Source organism: Bos mutus, chromosome 21, assembly GCF_027580195.1.
Source record: "Bos mutus isolate GX-2022 chromosome 21, NWIPB_WYAK_1.1, whole genome shotgun sequence".
Classification (NCBI taxonomy): Eukaryota; Metazoa; Chordata; class Mammalia; order Artiodactyla; family Bovidae; genus Bos; species Bos mutus.
The window spans coordinates 41,364,888-41,385,757 of NC_091637.1; the positions used below are offsets into that span (position 1 = coordinate 41,364,888).

At 38.7% G+C, this 20,870-nt stretch overlaps 1 protein-coding gene and 1 pseudogene across 2 annotated transcripts in view; one reads left to right on the forward strand and one right to left on the reverse strand.

Annotated features, from left to right (window-relative positions):
• NUBPL (NUBP iron-sulfur cluster assembly factor, mitochondrial) overlaps positions 1–20,870 on the forward strand; it is a 243,748-nt gene that overhangs the window by 210,358 nt on the left and 12,520 nt on the right. For both annotated transcript variants that reach the window (XM_070358699.1, XM_070358700.1), the window contains exons 9-10: positions 15,509–15,629; positions 20,469–20,551. In XM_070358699.1, the coding sequence (XP_070214800.1) occupies positions 15,509–15,629; positions 20,469–20,551 (204 nt within the window). The remainder of the gene's footprint in view (positions 1–15,508; positions 15,630–20,468; positions 20,552–20,870) is intronic.
• Positions 1,953–8,445, reverse strand: LOC106701382 (5-hydroxytryptamine receptor 1D-like; annotated as a pseudogene).

Sequence of the window (20,870 nt, forward strand, 5' to 3'; positions counted from 1 at the left end):
GACCACCTGACCTGCCTCTTGAGAAATCTGTATGCAGGTCAGGAAGCAACAGTTAGAACTGGACGTGGACAACAGACTGGTTCCAAATAGGAAACGGAGTATGTCAAGGCTGTATATTGTCACCCTGCTTATTTAACTTCTATGCAGAGTACATCATGAGAAACGCTGGACTGGAAGAAGCACAAGCTGGAATCAAGATTGCCGGGAGAAATATCAATAACCTCAGATATGCAGATGACACCACCCTTATGGCAGAAAGGAAGAGGAACTCAAAAGCCTCTTGATGAAAGTGAAAGAGGAGAGTGAAAAAGTTGGCTTAAAGCTCAACATTCAGAAAATGAATATCATGGTTCAGGTCCCATCACGTCATGGGAAATAGATGGGGAAAGAGTGGAAATAGTGTCAGACTTTATTTTTCTGGGCTCCAAAATCACTGCAGATGGTGACTGCAGCCATGAAATTAAAAGACGCTTACTCCTTGGAAGGAAAGTTATGACCAACCTAGATAGCATATTCAAAAGCAGAGACATTACTTTGCCAAAAAAGGTCCATCTAGTCAAGGCTATGGTTTTTCCTGTGGTCATGTATGGATGTGAGAGTTGGACTGTGAAGAAGGCTGAGCGCCAAAGAATTGATGCTTTTGAACTGTGGTGTTGGAGAAGACTCTTGAGAGTCCCTTGGACTGCAAGGAGATCCAACCAGTCCATTCTGAAGGAGATCATCCCTGCGATTTCTTTGGAAGGAATGATGCTGAAGCTGAAACTCCAGTACTTTGGCCACCTCATGTGAAGAGTTGACTCATTGGAAAAGACTCTGATGCTGAGAGGGATTGGGGGCAGGAGGAGAAGGGGACAACAGAGGATGAGATGGCTGGATGGCATCACTGACTCGATGGACATGAGTCTGAGTGAACTCCGGGAGTTGGTGATGGACAGGGAGGCCTGGCGTGCTGCAATTCATGGAGTCGAAAAGAGTTAGACAGGACTGAGCGACTGAACTGAACTGAACTGAACTTTACATGAAGATAGAGACAAGTGACACATCTATTCTCTTCATTCTTGAGCATAGTTTTCCCTCTGTGATCATCAAGTTGTCTCATTTGTTTCTCTGTAAAGTTTAATACGCTTGATGTACTTAGTCTTTCATCATTGGCTTTCAAGGCCTTGGAAGGTGCTATTAGAATTCGTTCTTGGAACTCTACTAGTTTGCACATGATGTATCACATGTGGCTTCCTTCTTCACAACTGAACAAGTTTTCCATTTTCAAAAATGACTTTTCTTTAGTCACAACCTTTGTAAGACTGAGTAGATAGCATTCTGCATCTCAGCCATAGTTTATCTTAGAGACTGAAGCTGTTTGCTCATTTTTGTCTTCCTCCAGCATCTCTCAGTGGTCCATGTATGCTTTAAGTGGAAATGCAGTCCTATGTGATTTACATGAATTACTGAATCTAACCCTCACAATAACCCTGTGAGGTAATAACATTATTTTCCCCATTTTTCTTACATGGAAACTGTAGTACAGAGATTAAAGATTTCACATAAGGCTATGTATCTGTTTAGTGGGTCTCTGGGATCCTATTCTAAATGGTCTACTTTCCAGAGTCCCCATTCTGTAAAAAAAAATATTAAGACTTTTATTAATTGAACCAAAACCCAAGATATCGGGGTTAATCCAACTCTTAGGAAGAATAAAAAAGACATTCCCTGGTGGCTTAGCTGATAAAGAATCCACCTGCAGTGCAGGATACTTGGGTTCGATCCCTGGGTTGGGAAGATCCCCTGGAGAAGAGAGTGGCTACTCGCTCCAGTATTCTGGCCTGGAGAATTCCATGGGCTGGGTAGTCCATGGGGTCACAAAGAGTCAGACACGACTGAGTGACTTTCATTAATTCAATCAGGTTATAGGCCCTAAAAGACAACAGCAGTAACTACACCAAATATTAATAAGACTAAGAGGCTTTTTGGAAATGGACAATTTTCTGAAATGCTTGCTGAACTCTTTGTTAAACACAGTGTATATTACTGGTTTTATGAGGGAGTTTAGATAGCCTTGCCAAGTGAAAAAAGTCAAAAGGGCTGGGTCGGCCCAGCGGGAGCCCTGGCAGATAAGGAGGGCTGAAGATTCAGCAAAGAAGGGCAGCCAGCAGATGATAGAGGTCTCCCGGATGCTTCCCCAGGTTTTTTGTGGCTTTCCTCTCTCAGGCAGCAGAAATCCTCTTGTGCTCCAGAACACTATCCACAAGCTTGATTTTCATATGGTTGAAAATGAGAGGGGAACCAGTCAAATAAGAATGCCCCTCATGAAGGCTGGTGTTGAGCAAGCAGAGCGAGGACCCCACAGAGTCTTTGATGAGATGGGCTGTTGGTGAAGCACTTCCCATAAAGTGATAGTGGATTCAGGATATGGTTCCAGGTGGCCATGGAGATTTGTCCATAGAGGATAATGAGCAATACAGGCAGGATGTAGAAGGCCCCACAGATGGAATAGATAATGTAAGACATCAGAGAAGTATTCACCAGGCAAGCTGATATTTCTTCTTGAGCTTTAGCCTGCTGCCACAAGAATGAAGGGATGGAAATGTGGATGAAAATGGCCCAGATGATGGCAAGCAATGCACCGCATGGCCCACTATCTGCTGTTTACTGTATTCCAGGGTGTCAGTGATGGCCCAGTACCAGGATGGAGGCTTTGCAGCATGTGATGTCAGAAGATGACCAGATGTCACACAGGAGTTGGCCAAAGCTCCAGGGGTGGGTGGTTGTATACGTGATGCTGATGAACATGACCAAAATAGAAACTAAGAAGTCAGTCGTGGCCAAGGAGCCAATGAAATAGTTGGCAGGGATGTAGAACTTCCTGGTCTTGGAGATGGTAGTGAGTACAAAGGCATTGGTAAAGAAGACAGCCAGAGAAATCTTGAGTGCTTGAAGGGTCCCTCTTCCCTAAGTCCCTGGAGTTTCTGTGGCATTTGGGGATCTCTTGGGAGCCGCCTGCAGAATGCCTCCACTGACTGGTTTGAGGGGCCATTCTAGGAGACTCTCTCTTTCCACAGACTTTCACACATACAGCTTCTTATTTCATAGTTGTCCAGCTCACAAAATAAAGTCATCCTTCTGTTTCACACTGGAGGCAGTCAGCCATCAGAACAGACCAAGTGAAAAGACCTCAACACTCAAATATTTAAGAAACACTAAGGTGATTGCCAACCAGATTCTGCATTCTTAATTGTTATTTCTGTGAATTATCTAGAGTTGAGGTTTAGTAATGTGGATATCATCAAATATCACAGGGTTAAGGAGATTAAGAAATAATTTAGCTTAAGTGTTTTGTGACCCATCTCATAGGTTGTTGTGGCAGTTAAATAAGATTACACGTGTACTTCTTAGCATAGATCTTACCTCATGACATTGTAAAGGATAGCTCTGAATGTTATTGTTATAGTGGTAGATTTTAGAAATCATTACAACCTCTCATTTTAGAATTCAAGGCTTGGAGAAGTTAAGTCGTACCACATGGATCCAGAAGTAGTTGGTCCCTGAGAGAAGAATGAATGCAGGCCTTCCCCACTCATTGCTCTGTCTATTGCCAGACTAATTTTGAAAGAGAAAACAAGAACGCCAGTCTCATTTTTTAAGATTATAATGTCTGTACACATGCTTTAAAATATACCAGAACCTGCTTCAAGGCTAAATGGAGAACTGAAAAGCACTTGTGAATCTAATCAATTTTAGTTATTATTATTCATTCTCTGTTTAATGGTGAGTTTTTCCTCTTCATTTTTTCTTAAATCATAGCTCTTTATCCTTGTGACAGGTTCCAGCCAGCAAGAATTTAACCTGATTGTAACCTTGAGAAATTGGATTATATAGTAGCCTGAAAATCTTGCTTGTTACTTACTTGAGTCCAGGTTTAAAATGCCAAAAAGAAATTAAAACTGGAGTCTTCTGAGTCTGCTTAATTCAATACATTTAGACACAAAAATCCAGTATTTAAGGGCAATGTTGATATTTCAAGAGAGTCAATTTTTTAAAAGTTAATAAAAGAAGTGCCCTTCTGAGCCAGTGATGGATTAGAATCATGTAAGAATAGCGTGCTAAAGGTTTGTGGTGGCTGGTGCTAGGCAGGCATGTAGCATTTACTTTCTTTCAGTGAAACCAGCTGAGGTAAAAAGAAAAAAGGATCTTATACTTTGATGAGACATTAAAAAATGGTTGAGCATGCTCACAGCTGCGTCTCAGTGGTTTTATGTAAATTAAGCTGTGGCAAAGCGTCTGTTTTCTAATGTTTCTATGATCAAAGGATACACAAAATAGCTCTACAGTAAACACAAACAGCTTAACAACATATAAAGTATTCACACAGTATAAAGCTTTTTTGGGGGTGAGGGGAGGGAGTGATCATGTGGATATGTATTCCTTCCTATTTAAAGAATTTTTATGAACAGCATTGTAATATGGGTATTATAATTTTCTGTTTTATTACATTAGCTACCCCTGTTCAAAAATCATTAATTATAGAAGACTGCTCTTAAATGACTAAGGCAGTGTTTTCTAATCTTTTTAATATTGAAAGCTCTCTTAAATTTTCTCCCACCCAATCCCATTTTTTGAAAAAGTTGTTCAGCCACATAGTCTGTGTATCTTAGGAAGTAATTTGTTTTCTCTTTTCTAGTTAAATAATATGTGTGTGTATCACTGTTGTATGAACTTCTGAACAGAAAGAGATAACCACACATGAGTGTTATCACACCCAGTTGATACAATTTCAACTAAAAGCAAAGAAACCTGACAGTTTATCTGTCCTAAATAGTCTTAAAGGTAAATGTTTCATTTCTCTTCAATTTTTTAAAAATATTAATAAATTACAGGCCCTGATAACATTTTTTTTTTTTTTTTGCATTTTTGGGACCTTAGAATAACATTTGATAGGAGAACTATCAAATAAGTTCTACACTTTGACTTTAGTGGTCAACAGCAGCATTGTCCAATAGAAATATAATCAAACCACAAATGTAATTTTAAAGGTTTTAGTAGCCATATTTTTTAAAATGGAAAAAAACAGGTGAAGTATTTATCCTTTAAATTTTTATTGGAGTATAGTTGATTTACAATGTTGTGTTAGTTTCAGGGAACAGCAAAGTGAATCAGTTAAACATATACATACGTATATGTATATATACACACTTTTTTTTTTAAATTTATTTTTAATTGAAAGATAATTGCTTTACAGTATTGTATACACTCTTTTTTTAAGACTCTTTTCCCGTATAGTCTGTTACAGACTGTTAAGTAGAGTTCCCTGTTCTACACAGTAGGTTCTAATTATTAGTTATCTATTTCATATATGCTGGTATGTATATGTCAATCTCTATCTCCCAGTTTATCCCTCCCCCTCTTATCCCCTGATAACCATAAGTTGGTTTTCGACTTCAGTGACTCTATTTCTGCTTTGTAAATAAGTTCATTTTTACACTTATTCCGCATATAATCAATACCATACAGTCTTTGTTTTTCTTTGTCTGACTTCACTCAGTATGACAATCTCTAGGTCTGTCCATGTTGCTGCAGATGACACGATTTTGTTCTTTTTTATGACTAAGTAATACTCCGTTGTCTGTGTGTACCACATTTTCTTTACCTTTCCTTTGGTGATAGACATTTAAGTTGCTTCCATGTCCTGGCTATTATAAATAGCACTGCATTGAACATTGAGGTGCTTGTATCTTTTCAAATTATGGTTTTTTTCTCAGGATATGCCTTAGAGTGGGATTGCTGGTTCTAGTTTTAGTTTTTAAAGGCTCCTCTATATTGTTTTTCATGGGGTTTTACCAGTTTACATTCCCACCAACAGTGTAGGTAGGTTCCTTTTTCTCCATACCTTCTCCAGCATTTGTTATTTGTAAATTTTTTGATGGTGGCCATTCTGTTGTGCTGCAGTCCATGGGGTTGCAAAAGTCTGTGGGGTTGCAAAGATTAGGACATGACTTAGTGACTGAACAACAACATTCTGACCAATGTGAGGTGATACTTAATTGTAGTTTTGATTTGCATTTCTCTAATAACTAGTGTTGTGAGCATCTCTTCATGTGCTTTTTGGCCATCTATAATGTCTTCTTCGGATAAATGTCTATTTCAATCTTCTGCTTACTTTTTGGATTGAATTGTTTGTTTTTTTTATATTGAGCTGCATGAACTGTTTGTATATTTTGAGATTAATCCCTTGTCAGTTGGAAGTTACTTTTAAAAATATAGTTAACTCAGTATATTGAAAATCCTGTCAACATGAAGTCAATATAAAACTTGAGAATCGAGCAAAAAGGGATTCCATTAAACATACTAGGAACTCTGGCAATTCAATAAGAAAAAACCCACATAATCAATGGAAAAAATAGAGAAGAGACCTGAGCAGTACAGAGCAGAATATACAAATGACCAATAACCATGTAAAAATATACTTAACTTCGTTAGTAATTTTGACAACACAAAACCACAGCACAAAGGAGAGCTGGGCACAGCATCAGAAAGAATAAGAACAGACTAGAATGCAGTTTGCACCTCTGCAAGTTTCTGTCCCCACCTCTGACCACAGGGAACCTTTAGAGGGTAAGGTTTCCAAATGTCATGCCACTTTACTTTTGGTGAAATTTAATCAGGAGCCATACAAGGAAGGAATTCTGGGAAATACAGTTCCCAGTACAAACAGCTTGACAATGGAACAATCCAACACAACGAGATACTGCTGCTGCTGCTAAGTCGCTTCAGTCGTGTCTGACTCTGTGCAACCCCATAGACGGCAGCCCACCAGGCTCCCCCGTCCCTGGGATTCTCCAGGCAAGAACACTGGAGTGGGTTGCCATTTCCTTCTCCAATGCGTGAAAGTGAAAAGTGAAAGTGAAGTCGCTCAGTCGTGTCCGACTCTCAGCGACCCCATGGACTGCAGCCCACCAGGCTTCTCCATCCATGGGATTTTCCAGGCAAGAGTACTGGAGTGGGGTGCCATTGCATTCTCCGAACGAGATACTAGTGTATACTTACTCTACCTGCCCAAATGAAAGAAGCCTGTTGATATCAAACACTGGTGAAGCTGTGGCACGCAACTGGTACTGTGTGAAAATGTAAATTGGTTCACTGCTGGTGGGAGTATAAATTGGTAGAACTTTATTGGAAAACTGGCTTTTTTTTAAGTTAAATATGCATAACCTAATACCCAGCAAAAAAAAAAAAAAAGTATTAAAACATTAGTAGAAGCACTGTCTAATAATAGCCAAAATCTGGAAACAGCACAGATGATCCAATGAGAAAATGAATAACTGTGATATAGTCATCATGGAATCTTAGGACTCCATGCAAATGAACTGCAGATGTATGTGATTTAGCTGCATGCATCATACAGACACAAAGGAATGTATTGCATGATTACATTCATATCAAGTTCAAAACTAGACAAAATTTATGGTGTTAGAAATCAGGCTTTTAGTTTATACCTTTGGCAACTTGTTTTGGAGAGTATAGAGGGAGACTTCTAGGGTGCTGGCTAGACTTTATTAACAGCGTCATGGTAACATGGGCCTACTTTATGATAAGTCCAGTCATGCACTTATGATTTGTGTGCTTTCTGTGTGTATTCATGATATACTTCAATGAAAAAAGGTTAAAGAATAACTTGTAAACTTTAGAACATTATTAACATATTTTACATTCTTTTACTTGTACTAAGTCTTTGGTTTCCAGCGTGTGTTTTATACTTACAGCACATCCCGAATCAGACTAGCCACATTTCAAGCGCTTAGCAGCCACATGTGGACTAGTGGCTACCCTATGAGACATTAAGGGTCTAGAACCCCACCATTCCAGAGCTTCTCTGGGTTTAGATTTTTCTTTAGTTCTTTCTTTGGAATGTCATGTGGAAAGAATAAGGGATTATTCTTCCTGAAGACCTCATATTAATTTTACTGCTACCTCTCTCTTTATGGAATATTTTCTATTTAAAACAGATGGTTGGTTTTGTGTGCAGGTTCACAAGATGACCAGTAAACCATCATTTTGGATATTTGTTCTTACTGCTTTCTTGGCTGCTCTTCACATGACCACCTTTTTTTTTAAAAGTAGGCGTTTTATTGATGTCTGATATACATATGAAAAGGACATGTATTGTAGGTATATATTGCTCAGTGCATTTTTGCAGAGTGAACACACCCATTGTTTGTGTTCAAGAAACAGAACATCACCCATACTCCAGAAGCTTCTGCCTTGTGCCACCTCCTGATCACTGCCCTCAAAGCAGAACCCAAATTATAACACCATTGGTTAGTTTTACGTGTCTTTGAACTTTATATAAAGGGAATAATAAGTATATACTTTCATGTGGCTTCTTTTGCTTCCAATTCTGTTTGAGAGAGTCACTTACGCTGTGGACTGTGGCTGAAGTTCGTTCTTTCTCATTGCCGTGTAGCATTCCATTGTATGTTAGTCACTCAGTCGTGTCTGACTCTTTTCGATCCCATGGACTGTAGTCTGCCAGGCTCCTCTGTCCATGGGATTTCCCAGGCAAGAATACTAGAGTGGGTTGCCATTTCCTTCTCCAGGGGTTATTCCCGACCCAAGGATTGAACCTGGGTCTCCCACATTGCAGGCAGATTCTGTATCATCTGAGCCACCGGGGAAGCCCTTTCCATTATATGAATATACCACAATTTATTTCTCCATTTTATTGTTAATGGACATTTAGGTAGCTTTTCATTCTTGGATAATTAGTTATGAACACTTTTATGCATGTCTTTTGGTGACTGTTATGTTCACATTTTTAACATATAACAGAGTGGAAATACTGCGCCACAGTATAGGCATACATCAGTTTAAGTAGATAACTACCAGTTCCTCACAATGGTGCACCACTTTGCACTCAGCTGAAGCTACGAGTTTCAGTTATCGTATGTCATCATCAACATTTGATATTTGGCTTTTTAACTTTTTATAGGCAAGGGGGTTGTTGTAGTCATAAGGACCTTTTTCTGTTCTAATCAGGTCTTAAGCATAAATGCATGGTATTGTGATTCTAATTTGCATTTCCCTGATGATGATTAAAATTGAATACTTTTCCTTGTGTTCGTTTGTTTTTGATTATCTTTTTTTTATGAAGTGCCTTTTAAGTCTCTTGCTTATTTCTCTATTGTATTTTCTTATTTTTTCTTATTGATTTGTAGGAGTTCTTTATATATTCTAGATAAAAGTCCTTTGTTATATATGTATATTATAGCTGCTATCTCTTGCTCTATAGGTGGCCTTTTTACTCTAATTATGTCTTCTGATAAGTTATTAATTGTAATGTAGTCCAGTTTAACAAAACATTTTCATTTATGTTTAGGGCTTCTTTGTGTCCTGCTAAAAAAATCTTTCCCTGCATTCAAGGTTTTAAGTATATTCTGCTGTCTTCTTCCAAATATGTTATTGTTTTATCTTTCATATTAGCTCTACAGTCCATCTGGAATTACTTTTTGTGCATGGTGTGAGATAGAGGGTTAAGATTTCTTGGATGTTATATGGATGTCCGATTAACATTGCAGCACTGTGTCATCTCCATTATAAATTAGTGACTTTAATTTATGAGTCTGCTCTTGGCTGTCTGTTCCATTCCATTACTATACAGCTTTTTTTTTTTTTTTGAGAAATGTGGTATCTGTGTGGAAAGTTTTTAATTGAGGAAATTCTAGAGTTAAGAGGAATTACTTTGTTCAAAATAACTTAGGAAGCAGTATTAGGCATTAGTCCTTTAACTAGATGAAGAATATCAGTAATAGAACCAAGCTTAGGTATCACAATCTTTTACGTAAAGGGTTATCTCTAAATTGTTTTGATGGTACATCTTTATGAATAAGTGATGTTTGAAAGTATATATAATTATATATATACACATATATGGAGGTAGATTCTGTTATATATACTACATAGAGATATAAATTATATAAATATGCTATATGTACCTATATATAGATTCTATAAGGTATGCTATATATAGGCAACACTCTAAATTCTATATATTATTTCCATTGTAACACACAAAAAAGTTGGGATTAAAAGGAAATCATAAGGAAGAAATAGAAACTCTAGTAGTTTCTTCTAACACCTTTCTGTCAGCCAATATGGGCTGGATTATGTGTACTAACACGGAGAAGGCAATGGCACCCCACTCCAGTACTTTGCCTGGAAAATCCCATGGATGGAGGAGCCTGGAAGGCTGCAGTCTGTGGGGTCGTTGAGGGTTGGACACGACTGAGTGACTTCACTTTCACTTTTCACTTTCATGCACTGGAGAAGGAAATGGCAACCCACTCCAGTGTTCTTGCCTGGAGAATCCAAGGGACGGGGGAGCCTGGTGGCTGCCGTGTATGGGGTCACACAGAGTCGGACACGACTGAAGGGACTTAGCAGCAGCATGTATACTAACAACTGTCAAATTTCAGTGGCTTAAAACAACATGAGTTTATTTTTCTCATGCTACAAGTCCATTACAGTTTGGCTTTAACACTCGTCTGCATTTTTCTTACTCTGGCACCCAGACAGATTGAGCAGCCACTTTATGGAAGCTTGCTTGTCCCAGGAACAGAGGGAAACATAATGGGGAATTAGCAATTAAAGCCTCTGCCTAGATGTGACACATGTCACTTCAGTTCACATTTCATTGCCAGAACAAGATACATGTCCTCACCTAATTCAAAGAAGAAAAATGCTAACTTTGTGCCCAGGAGAAAAATCCTGTGAAGAAAAGAACTGTGCAGGGGAAAAACTAGAGTATTTTCAGATCAGTTCAGTCGCTCAGGCTTATGCGACTCTTTGCGACCCCATGAACTGCAGCACGCCAGGCCTCCCTGTCCATCACCAACTCCTGGAGTTCACTCAAACTTACATCCATCGAGTCGGTGATGCCATCCAGCCATCTCATCCTCTGTCGTCCCCTCTTTCTCCTGCCCTCAATCCCTACCAGCATCAGAGTCTTTTCCAATGAATCAACTCTTGGCATGAAGTGGCCAAAGTACTGGAGTTTCAGCTTTAGCATCATTCCTTCCAAAAAACACCCAGGACTGATCTCCTTCAGAATGGACTGGATGGATCTCCTTGCAGTCCAAAGGACTCTCAAGAGTCTTCTCCAACACCACAGTTCAAAAGCATCAATTCTTTGGTGCTCAGCTTTCTTCACAGTCCAACTCTCACATCCATACATGACCACTGGAAAAACCATAGCCTTGACTAGATGGATCTTTGTTGGCAAAGTAATGTCTCTGCTTTTGAATATGCTATCTAGGTTGGTCATAACTTTCCTTCCAAGGAGTAAGCATCTTTTAATTTCATGGCTGCAATCACCATCTGAAGTGATTTTGGAGCCCCCAAAAATAAAGTCTAACACTGTTTCCCCATCTATTTTCCATGAAGTGATGGGACCAGATGCCATGATATTAGTTTTCTGAATGTTGAGTGTTAAGCCAACTTTTTCTCTCTCCTCTTTTACTGTCATCGAGAGGCTCTTTAGTTCTTCTTCACTTTCTGCCATAAGGGTGGTGTCATCTGCACATCTGAAGTTATTGGTATTTTTTCTGGCAATCTTGATTCCAGCTGGTGCTTCATCCAGCCCAACATTTCCCATGATATACTCTGCATATAAGTTAAATAAGCAGGGTGACAATATACAGCCTTGACGTACTCCTTTCCCAATTTGGAACCAGTCTTTTGTTCCATGTTCAGTTCTAACTGTTGCTTCTAGGTGGTCTGATATTCCCATACTTTTAGAATTTTCCACAATTTGTGGTGACCCACACAGTCAAAGGCTTTAACATAGTCAATAAAGTAGAAGTAGATGTTTTTCTGGAACTCTCTTACTTTTGCATTGATCCAACAGATATTGGCACTTTGATCTCTGCTTCTTCTGCTTTTTCTAAATCCAGCTTGAACATCTGGAAGTTCATAGTTCACCTACTGTTGAAGCCCAGCTTGGAGAATTTTGAGCATTACTTTACTAGTGTGTGAGATGAGTGCAATTGTGCAGTCATTTGAACATTCTTTGGCATTGCCTTTCTTTGGAATTGGAATGAAAACTGACCATTTCCCCTCCTGTGGCCACTGAGTTTTCCTAATTTGCTGGCATATTGAGTGCAACACTTTCACAGCATCATCTTTCAGGATTTAAAATAGCTCAACTGGAATTCCATCACCTCCACTAGCTTTGTTCATAGTGATGCTTCCTAAGACCCACTTGACTTCACATTCCAGAATATCTGGCTCTAGGTGAGTGATCGCACCATTGTGATTATCTGGGTCATGAAGATCTTTTTTGTATAGTTCTGTGTATTCTTACCACTTCTTAATATCTTCTGCTTCTTTTAGGTTCATACCATGTTCTGTCCTTTATTGTGCTCATCTTTGCATGAAAAGTTCCCTTGGTATCTCTGATTTTCTTGAAGAGATCTCTAGTCTTCCCCATTCTATTGTTTTCCTCTATTTCTTTGCATTGATCACTGAGGAAGGCATTCTTATCTCTCCTTGCTATTCTTTGGAACTTTGCATTCAGATGCTTATATCTTTCCTTTTCTCCTTGGCCTTTCGCTAAAAACTGTCACCTCTGAAATGACAGATTTCAGAGCATACATTTACTGGATTTGTGTTTGTCAAAGAAATAAACAAACAAAGAAAAATCCTTTTAGTTTTTCTATTCCATGTCATTTTTAAAACCCTTCAGTCTTGAGAAATGAGTCTCCTGCAGTTATAAGCATAGCAGTCTCTCTTGCTTAAACTCTTCAGTGGCATCTCTGCACTCATACAGCCTACATACCTAACATGGCCTGCAGCCCCTACCTTTCAAGCCTCATCTCCCACCACTCATCCCATACCTCAGCCGTACTGCCTTTCAGTTCCTTGAAGTAGACATGCTTCTACTTCGTTTTTGAGTGTATTTCCTCACTTTTCCTTGTTTTTAACCTGCTTACTCTTTAACTGTTGGATCAATGTATCAAACATTTCCCCACACTGTGACTCCTGTAGTAGAGTCCTCTCTTCTCTACAGTCTTCTAATACTCTGTACTTTGCTTCTAGAGAAACTGTTCTAGTTTTTAAAATCAATTTTTGCACTAATTATTCAATCTGTTTCTCCAGTTAGCGTGCAAGCTCCAAGTCTGTTTTGCTCACTACTGTGTGCTGCTTCTTGTGTTTAGCCTCGTTATTGGCATATAATAGCATAACATTAAATCCTGAGTTAGATTACAGTTTTATGTCTGTGACATTTATGTAGTCTATACAGGGAATGTCTGAGACATTTATACAGTCCATAGCAAACGATTTTCTAATAAGTTAATCACAGACAAACTGCAAATATACTCTTGCTCCATGTCTCTATATCTTGGAAAGCCTAAGAGGTTCCAGAGAAGGAATACATTTCACATTCTCTCCGAATTAGAATATACCCTTCTTTAAATTTTCATGATGCAATTTTCTTTCTTCTCCTTCTTGAGTGATAATTTTATTTATATTATTTTTATAAATATATATAATTTTATTTATATAAAATTTCATTTTATAAAAGTATGTAATTTTATTTATATTTATGAAAACCTTACAGTTAGGGGATATATACATTCAACATAAATGATATAAGACAGCTCAAGTAATGAGTGTATTATGTAGACATAGTGAATAAAATAAGCTGTGTGATATTTAGCTGGGTTTTCCTTAGCTTTCTGAAGATGGCACTGAATTACCAAAACATGGTATGATTTATTTTTTGTGACACTTTCCATCAGCAAAAGGGCATGTAATGCATGGAAAATGCTTACCTGCAAATTTATATCCCTCACTATTTGTCTTCATTTACATATGTCGTAGGAAACTTTACTCTTTCCTGTTTCTCTTTTCAGAAAGAATAACACATTTGATCACCTTGTTGATATATTTAATTGTGGACTATCAGTGCTATTCTTCATTTAAAACGCAAATGTTCTAATAGAGATATCTCCCATAATGATGAGTGTATTGGCAGGATTGGTGGGATGATATGGACATTGTTACCTATAAGCCTCTGATAGTTGTTTTCTGCATTTTTACTCTAGAAGACAACCAGGCTTTCTATAAATGAGGAGTAAGATTAAAAGGATCATAAATAGATCCTGTCTGTTTATTCAGCTAATGTTTATGAAATATCTCTTTTGAAGCTGGGGAAACTCAGAAAGAAATGAATACTTTGTATATAGCTTTAAATTTTTGTTTTAAATAATAACATTTTGATAAGAGCTGAGTTTCAGTCTTTTGCTAACTGTGTCAGTTTTCTCACCTATGGAAAGGATATGCTAACAACCCATCTCATAAAGTTCTATAAAGAGACAGTAAGATAGTGCATATATAGCCCTTGGTCCTGGCTTCCCTGGTGGCTCAGACGGTAAAGCATCTGCCCACAATGGGGGAGACCCGGGTTCGATTCCTGGGTCGGGAAGATCCCCTGGAGAAGGAAATGGCACCCCACTCTAGTACTCTTGCCTGGAAAATCCCATAGATGGAGGATCCTGATAGGCTACAGTCTATGGGGTCACAAAGAGTCAGACACGACTGAGCGACTTCACCTCACTTCATACAGCCCTTATCCCAGGGCCTGACCTAGAATAAGTACTCAGTATATGTTGCCGGGAATGATTGAAGGCAGAAGGAGAAGAGGGCATCAGAGGCTGAGATGGCTAGATGACATCACTGATACAATGAACATGAACTTGGGCAAACTTTGGGAGATGGTGAGGGACAGGAAGGCCTGGCATGCTGCAGTCCATGGGGTCACAAAAAGCTGGACACGATCAGGAGACTGAACAACAACATTTCTTAGCTGTTTTCTACTGTGAGGCTTTGTCCACAGTTAGCCTCTTAACTCTGTCTTTTCTTTTGTTGCTTCCTGCTTATTTTTTCCATGTTGACCTCAAAGTAAAATTCTGAAACAGATCTGACTGTGTATCACTGCCTCTTCAGTGCCATCTCTGTTGTTTCAAAAATGAAATCTCAAATACATGGATAGCATTTATCACCTTAGCATCTGACCTCGACCTTTCTACCAAACTAATTTCTGCCTTGTCACCTTTACTGGACTGCAGCCAAAATAGGCCCTACAAATCAAAATTCACTGCCTTGGCTTCTGCCCTTTTCTTCTGCCTAGAATTCCTGCTGTAGGCCTCAACCCCTCTTCTTACACTCAACCTGAAGAAACAGTTCTCTGTGGGAAACCCAGAGATCCATCCCTCTTATTCTTCCAAAACAGAATTTTTGATCCCCATCATTTATAATTTTTTAGCACTTATCTCATTATTTGAGTTAATGGCATCTGTCTTGCCCTCCCACTAGCTTGAGTTGCTTGAGAGCAGAGACCATTACTTATTCATCATAGTATCTCTGAAACCTAGTAGGCACGCAGTAGAAGCTTGTTGAAATAACGGATTGAAATTCAGTTTAATTTTGTTTTGATTTCAATGTGTCTTTATTATTCTAGGTTCTGGGCCTTGTCCAAAATATGAGTGTTTTCCAGTGTCCAAAGTGTAAACACAAAACTCATATTTTTGGTGCTGATGGTGCGAGGAGACTAGCACGGACCCTTGATCTTGATATTCTAGGTAAGACCACCGGATATTCATTTGCAAAGGAAATAGCATGGTGATGAAGATCATCTCAGAATGATGAAATGCTTTTGGCTTTGTGTTTTGAATTAAGTTAGTATAGCGCACTTCTCTGTGTTAACCTTTTTTTGGCTTTTTATGATACTTCATTAGTGGAACACATTTTGAATAGGGGGTTTGTTCTGCCAATTATAACTCTTGCTATAGATGAAAACTGCCCATAACCTGAATTTGCAAAGAAAGTTTTGTGGTTTGAGTACTCTGATTTGAAGTCCACATTTTAAATAATGGTCATCAGTTTGTTTGCTAAGTTGGGAAGACATGTCTTAGTATAAGCAGAAAGTGAAGGTGAAAGTCACTCAGTGTCTGACTCTTTGTGACCCCATGGACTATATACAGCCCATGGAATTCTCTAGGCCAGAATCCTTGAGCGAGTAGCTGTTCCCTTCTCCAGGGGATTTTCCCAACCCAGGGATCAAACCCAGGTCTCCTGCATTGCAGGTGGACTCTTGTGGACTGAGCCACAAGGGAAGCCCAAGAATACTGGAGTGGGTAGCCTATCCCTTCTCTAGTGGATTTTCCCGACCCAAAATTGAAACAGGGTCGCCTGCATTGTAGGCAGATTCTTTACCAACTGAGCAGATGTATACAGAAATACCTATTTCATATGTTGTGGCAATCTTTGGAAGTGTCAGTTCTTGATGTGCGTGAAGAAATGCCTTCCTCATCAGTTCTGAATGTATAAGTCCTCTGCTCTAGAAAAAACGCTATTTACTGTTTTCTGTAATCTTTTTATGCTGTGTCTATGAAGTATGGCTCCTGAAACTCACCTTGTCTATACTGTTCATGTTACTGAACTGAAGAATTAATTAGTAATTGAAGGAGAAGTAAAATCATATGTTAAAGGAGCAAAACACAGATTTTATTTTTTATTTTTATTTATTTATTTATTATTATTATTCTTTTTTACTTTACATTATTGTATTGTAGAACATTTTATCCCAAAACAATGAATTTCAACTTTTTCTCAGCGCACATGGAACCTTCTCCAGGATAGATGTGGGGAAAACACAGATTTTTAGATAAAATTTTTTTTTTTTTAATCCACAAGCAGCTTAATGGACTTTTTAGGGAACATGTTTTGATATTCTGCATATGAGTTTCTATTCTGGGTAAAGGCAGATGTTAGCTGCTAAATAATGCAGTCATAGAGTGAATTATCAGTTTTAGGTAGTTAGCAATTAATATTCCTTAGAGATCAAGGAATTAAAAACATTCTTTATTATAATTAGTTTTCTAAAAGTTAATGTTAAATGTATTATTGTTTTTATGCATTTGTACTATAGCAGCTACCACAGTACCAGGTGAATACTAATGATATATTTTGATACATTTTTATAATTAAAGATACTAATTTTATTCTGCAACTGTTTCTCATTTAACTAACCTAGGAAGTTCAGTTTCCCAAATCTGCATAATAACAGCAGATTGACATTCACTTATATATAAAGTAAATGTGTAATTACAATGGCATTATTGAATTATGCTGACAGTATTATAATTCCCTAATTTATGAATGGGTGGTATGATTTTCTAAGTCACTTATTTAGAATTTGAAACACGTCTCCTAGAGAAACCTACATATGGAAGTTACATTTTAACCAACAGCTCACAAATGTATGCATGCATGCTGAGTCCCCTCAGTCAAGTCTGACTCTTTGTGCCCCTATGAACTGTAGCCCACCTATGGACTGTAGCCTGCCAGGCTCCTGTCCATGGGATTCCCCAGGTAAGAATATTGGAGTTGCCATGTTGCCAATGGCAGGTGCAGTATTGGAGCTGCCAATATTGGAGGGTTGCCATGCCCACTTCCAGGGGATCTTCCCGACCCAGGGATCGAACCTGCATCTCATGTCTCCCTCATTGACAGATGGATTCTTTACTACTTGAACCACCTGGGAAGCCCTGCAAATCAAATGTATAGTTACCCTAAAAATGTATCAGAAACACTGATTACTGATCAGAGAAACTCGGCTAGTGCGATAGACTGTTGTATCTCAAACTCTTTCGGGAAAACTAATTTAGAGTTCTAATGTAGAGCACATCTGCTCCCTTTAATGTGATCGTGGGGCCCAGAGGGCTCTCGCATGAACTGAAACAGGGGTTCTGATGATGAAGAGGTTGGAATTGGGAACAAGGAACTGAAATCAGGAACTCTCACAGCTGTGACCTCCTGGGTGGGTGACATCCCCAGGACTCTTATTTGTCCTTTACTGACCCTCTTGCTGCCTCTTATTTTCATCTAGGGAGCTGTGTTTCAAATGGTTTATTTGGTAAAATGGCTCTTCAGAATTTTATCCACATTCAGCTTGTGGTGGTGGTTGTTAGTCACTCAGTCATGTCTGACTCTTTGCGACCCTATAGCCTTCCAGGCTCCTCTGTCCATGGGATTTCCCAGGCAAGAATACTAGAGTGGATTGTTATTTCATTCTTCAGGGGATCTTGGCAACCCAGGGATCGAGCCTACTTGGGAGGTGGATTCTTTTTCTTTTTTTAAATTATTTATTTTAATTGGAGGATAATTAATTTACAATATTGTGATGGTTTTTGCCATACATCAACATGATTGGGCCACAGGTATACATATCTCTCCCCAATCCTGAACTCCCCTCCCAACCTCCCTCCCCACCCTATCCCTCTGGGCAGGTGGATTCTTTACCACCGAGTCACCTGGAAAGCCTGTATTCAGCTATAGGGACAGTTTATACATAGTAATTCGGAGAAGGCAGTGGCAACCCACTTCACCACTCTTGCCTGGAGAATCCCATGGATGGAGGAGCCTGGTAGGCTGCAGTCCATGGGGTCACTAAGAGTCAGACACGACTGAGCGACTTCACTTTCACTTTTCAGTTTCGTGCATTGGAGAAAGAAATGGCAACCCACTCCAGTGTTCTTGCCTGGAGAATCCCAGGGACAGAGGAGCCTGTTGGGCTGCCGTCTATGGGGTCGAACAGAGTCGGACACGACTGAGCGACTTAGCAGCAGCAGCAGCAGCATACATAGTAATTAAGGTCTCAGATCATGTCACAGAAACCTCTTTAACTTATGTCTCTGAAATGTGCTTCCTTCAGCCCTAGCCCTTCAAAAATACTTTTCAAGGCCAGACTGAACCTCAGCAACTCTCACTACATTTACCCTATTTAAATTTTCTCTCTGCACAGCTGTTAGTCCACTGCTGCTCTCACTGTGCCATCTACTTTCTCACAAGGTTTTCCTCATCTTATTCTCCTCTTCTGCGGATTGTGAGTCTCTGGAGGGCAGAAATGATGTCACTAGCTGACTCATTGGAAAAGACTCTGATGCTGGGAAAGATTGGGGACAGGAGGAAAAAGGGGTGACAGAATGAGATGGCTGGATGGCATCACCGACGCAATGGACTTGCATTTGAACAAACTCTGGGAGATAGTGAAGGATAGGGAAACCTGGCATGCTGCAGTTCATCGGGTCGTAAAGAGTCAGACACGACGAGCACTGAACAACAATGAAAAGTTGGCTATATAATGGAGACGATTTTACTGTTTTGTTCTGATACTGTGGTGGGAATGAAAGCATTCAAGATTCTTTACTATATACTGGCAGTTCATAAATCAAGAGAGAAAACTTTTTGGGTTTCTAAATATTTTCTGTAACATATCTTCCCCTGCTTCCCACATGACAGCTTCCTATAGTCCAAAGTTGATCTATAGAATAGACATCAAATGTACTGAAAAACTAGCCTTTACATGGTTATTGAAATATTCATGCATTTTTGTCTATTGAACACTTAGAAAAGAGAGTTGGCTAAGATCTCAAAATATGCTGATAAGAGGCACATGACATATCTGTTACTCCGTACTTCATAATATAAATTGTGGTAGGTTTGTAACTTTGTAACACATTCTTCTTCTGCATTGTTTACACTGAATGACATGGTACTGAATGAATATTTTATGTAAAACACACATACATACATGTTTTGATAACCTTTGCATGGACTTTAAAGTGGTTCTAAGAATGCTGAGCAGCATGAAAGTCAACTCTTCTACTGCATTTACTGCATTTTAAATCTCAGCTTTACTTGTGATGGTGTGGTAGAAAGAATCAATTGGATGATGGATCAGAGCATTTTTCCTCCGAATTCTACTACCTAATATATCCTCAGGAAAGACACACATATACAAGTCTGTATATTGGAGGTTCTTATTATTTCCTGAGAGCTCAAGTTCACAAGTTATGTATACTGCTATATAGATTGATATGTAATAAAATAAAAATAATTCTATCTGATAAAGAGGCAGGTAGTTGAACTAACAAGTCTGCCCTGCTTTTCAGCAGTTCTCTTTGCTCACCCATCTGCCACTATCAGGAAGATTTTTCTGTTGTGCTTTTTAAAAACTTCTTTCCCTCTTCATCTTTCCTTTTCAGTTTCCTGTTATTATGTGGCAAGATATGTCTATATCATATTATTATGTCTATATCAGTTATTACAGGGAGAAAAATTTACAAATATCTTCCAGGTCATTTTTGCTGGAAGACCTCCAGCAAAGAATAAATCAGAGATCTTATTCCTTGATTGACTGCCACACTGCTTTCAAATGTAATCATGGTATTACCCTCAAAAGGACTATTTTGTCCCTAAGTTTCATTTGAAATTTGTTTTTCAGAAATTTAGCAATTTGAGGATAGTCATAACTCAGGTTGATTTGAATCAATTTGTTTCTGCAGTTCAAAGAGTAAAATTTCAAATGCCTGTATAAGCTTTTGTGGTACTAATGGATATCTGGTGGACTCTTTTAGGAGACATCCCCTTACATCTTAACATAAGGGAAGCCTCAGATACAGGCCAGCCGATTGTGTTTTCACAGCCTGAAAGTGATGAGGTAAGTTATATTTATAAATATGTTTTTTATTTTCACAGGATATATACTTTTTGATATATAGAAAGAAGGTTGGGGAGATCAAGTTTGTCTATTGGGAATGAATGTATTAACCAAATATTAGTTAACTTAATCAAAGCTTCTTTAAGTTACTGTAAGGTAGACATACCATTGCTGATTCTGAATTATCAACTGAACGGGCCCAACTACAAAGAATCATCACCCAACCAGTTTTCTCATGAACAATGAACAATGGAAATTTGAACATGAACAATGGAAATTTGTAAAATTCTTTTCTTGCTAGCTAGCAATATCTAACTGC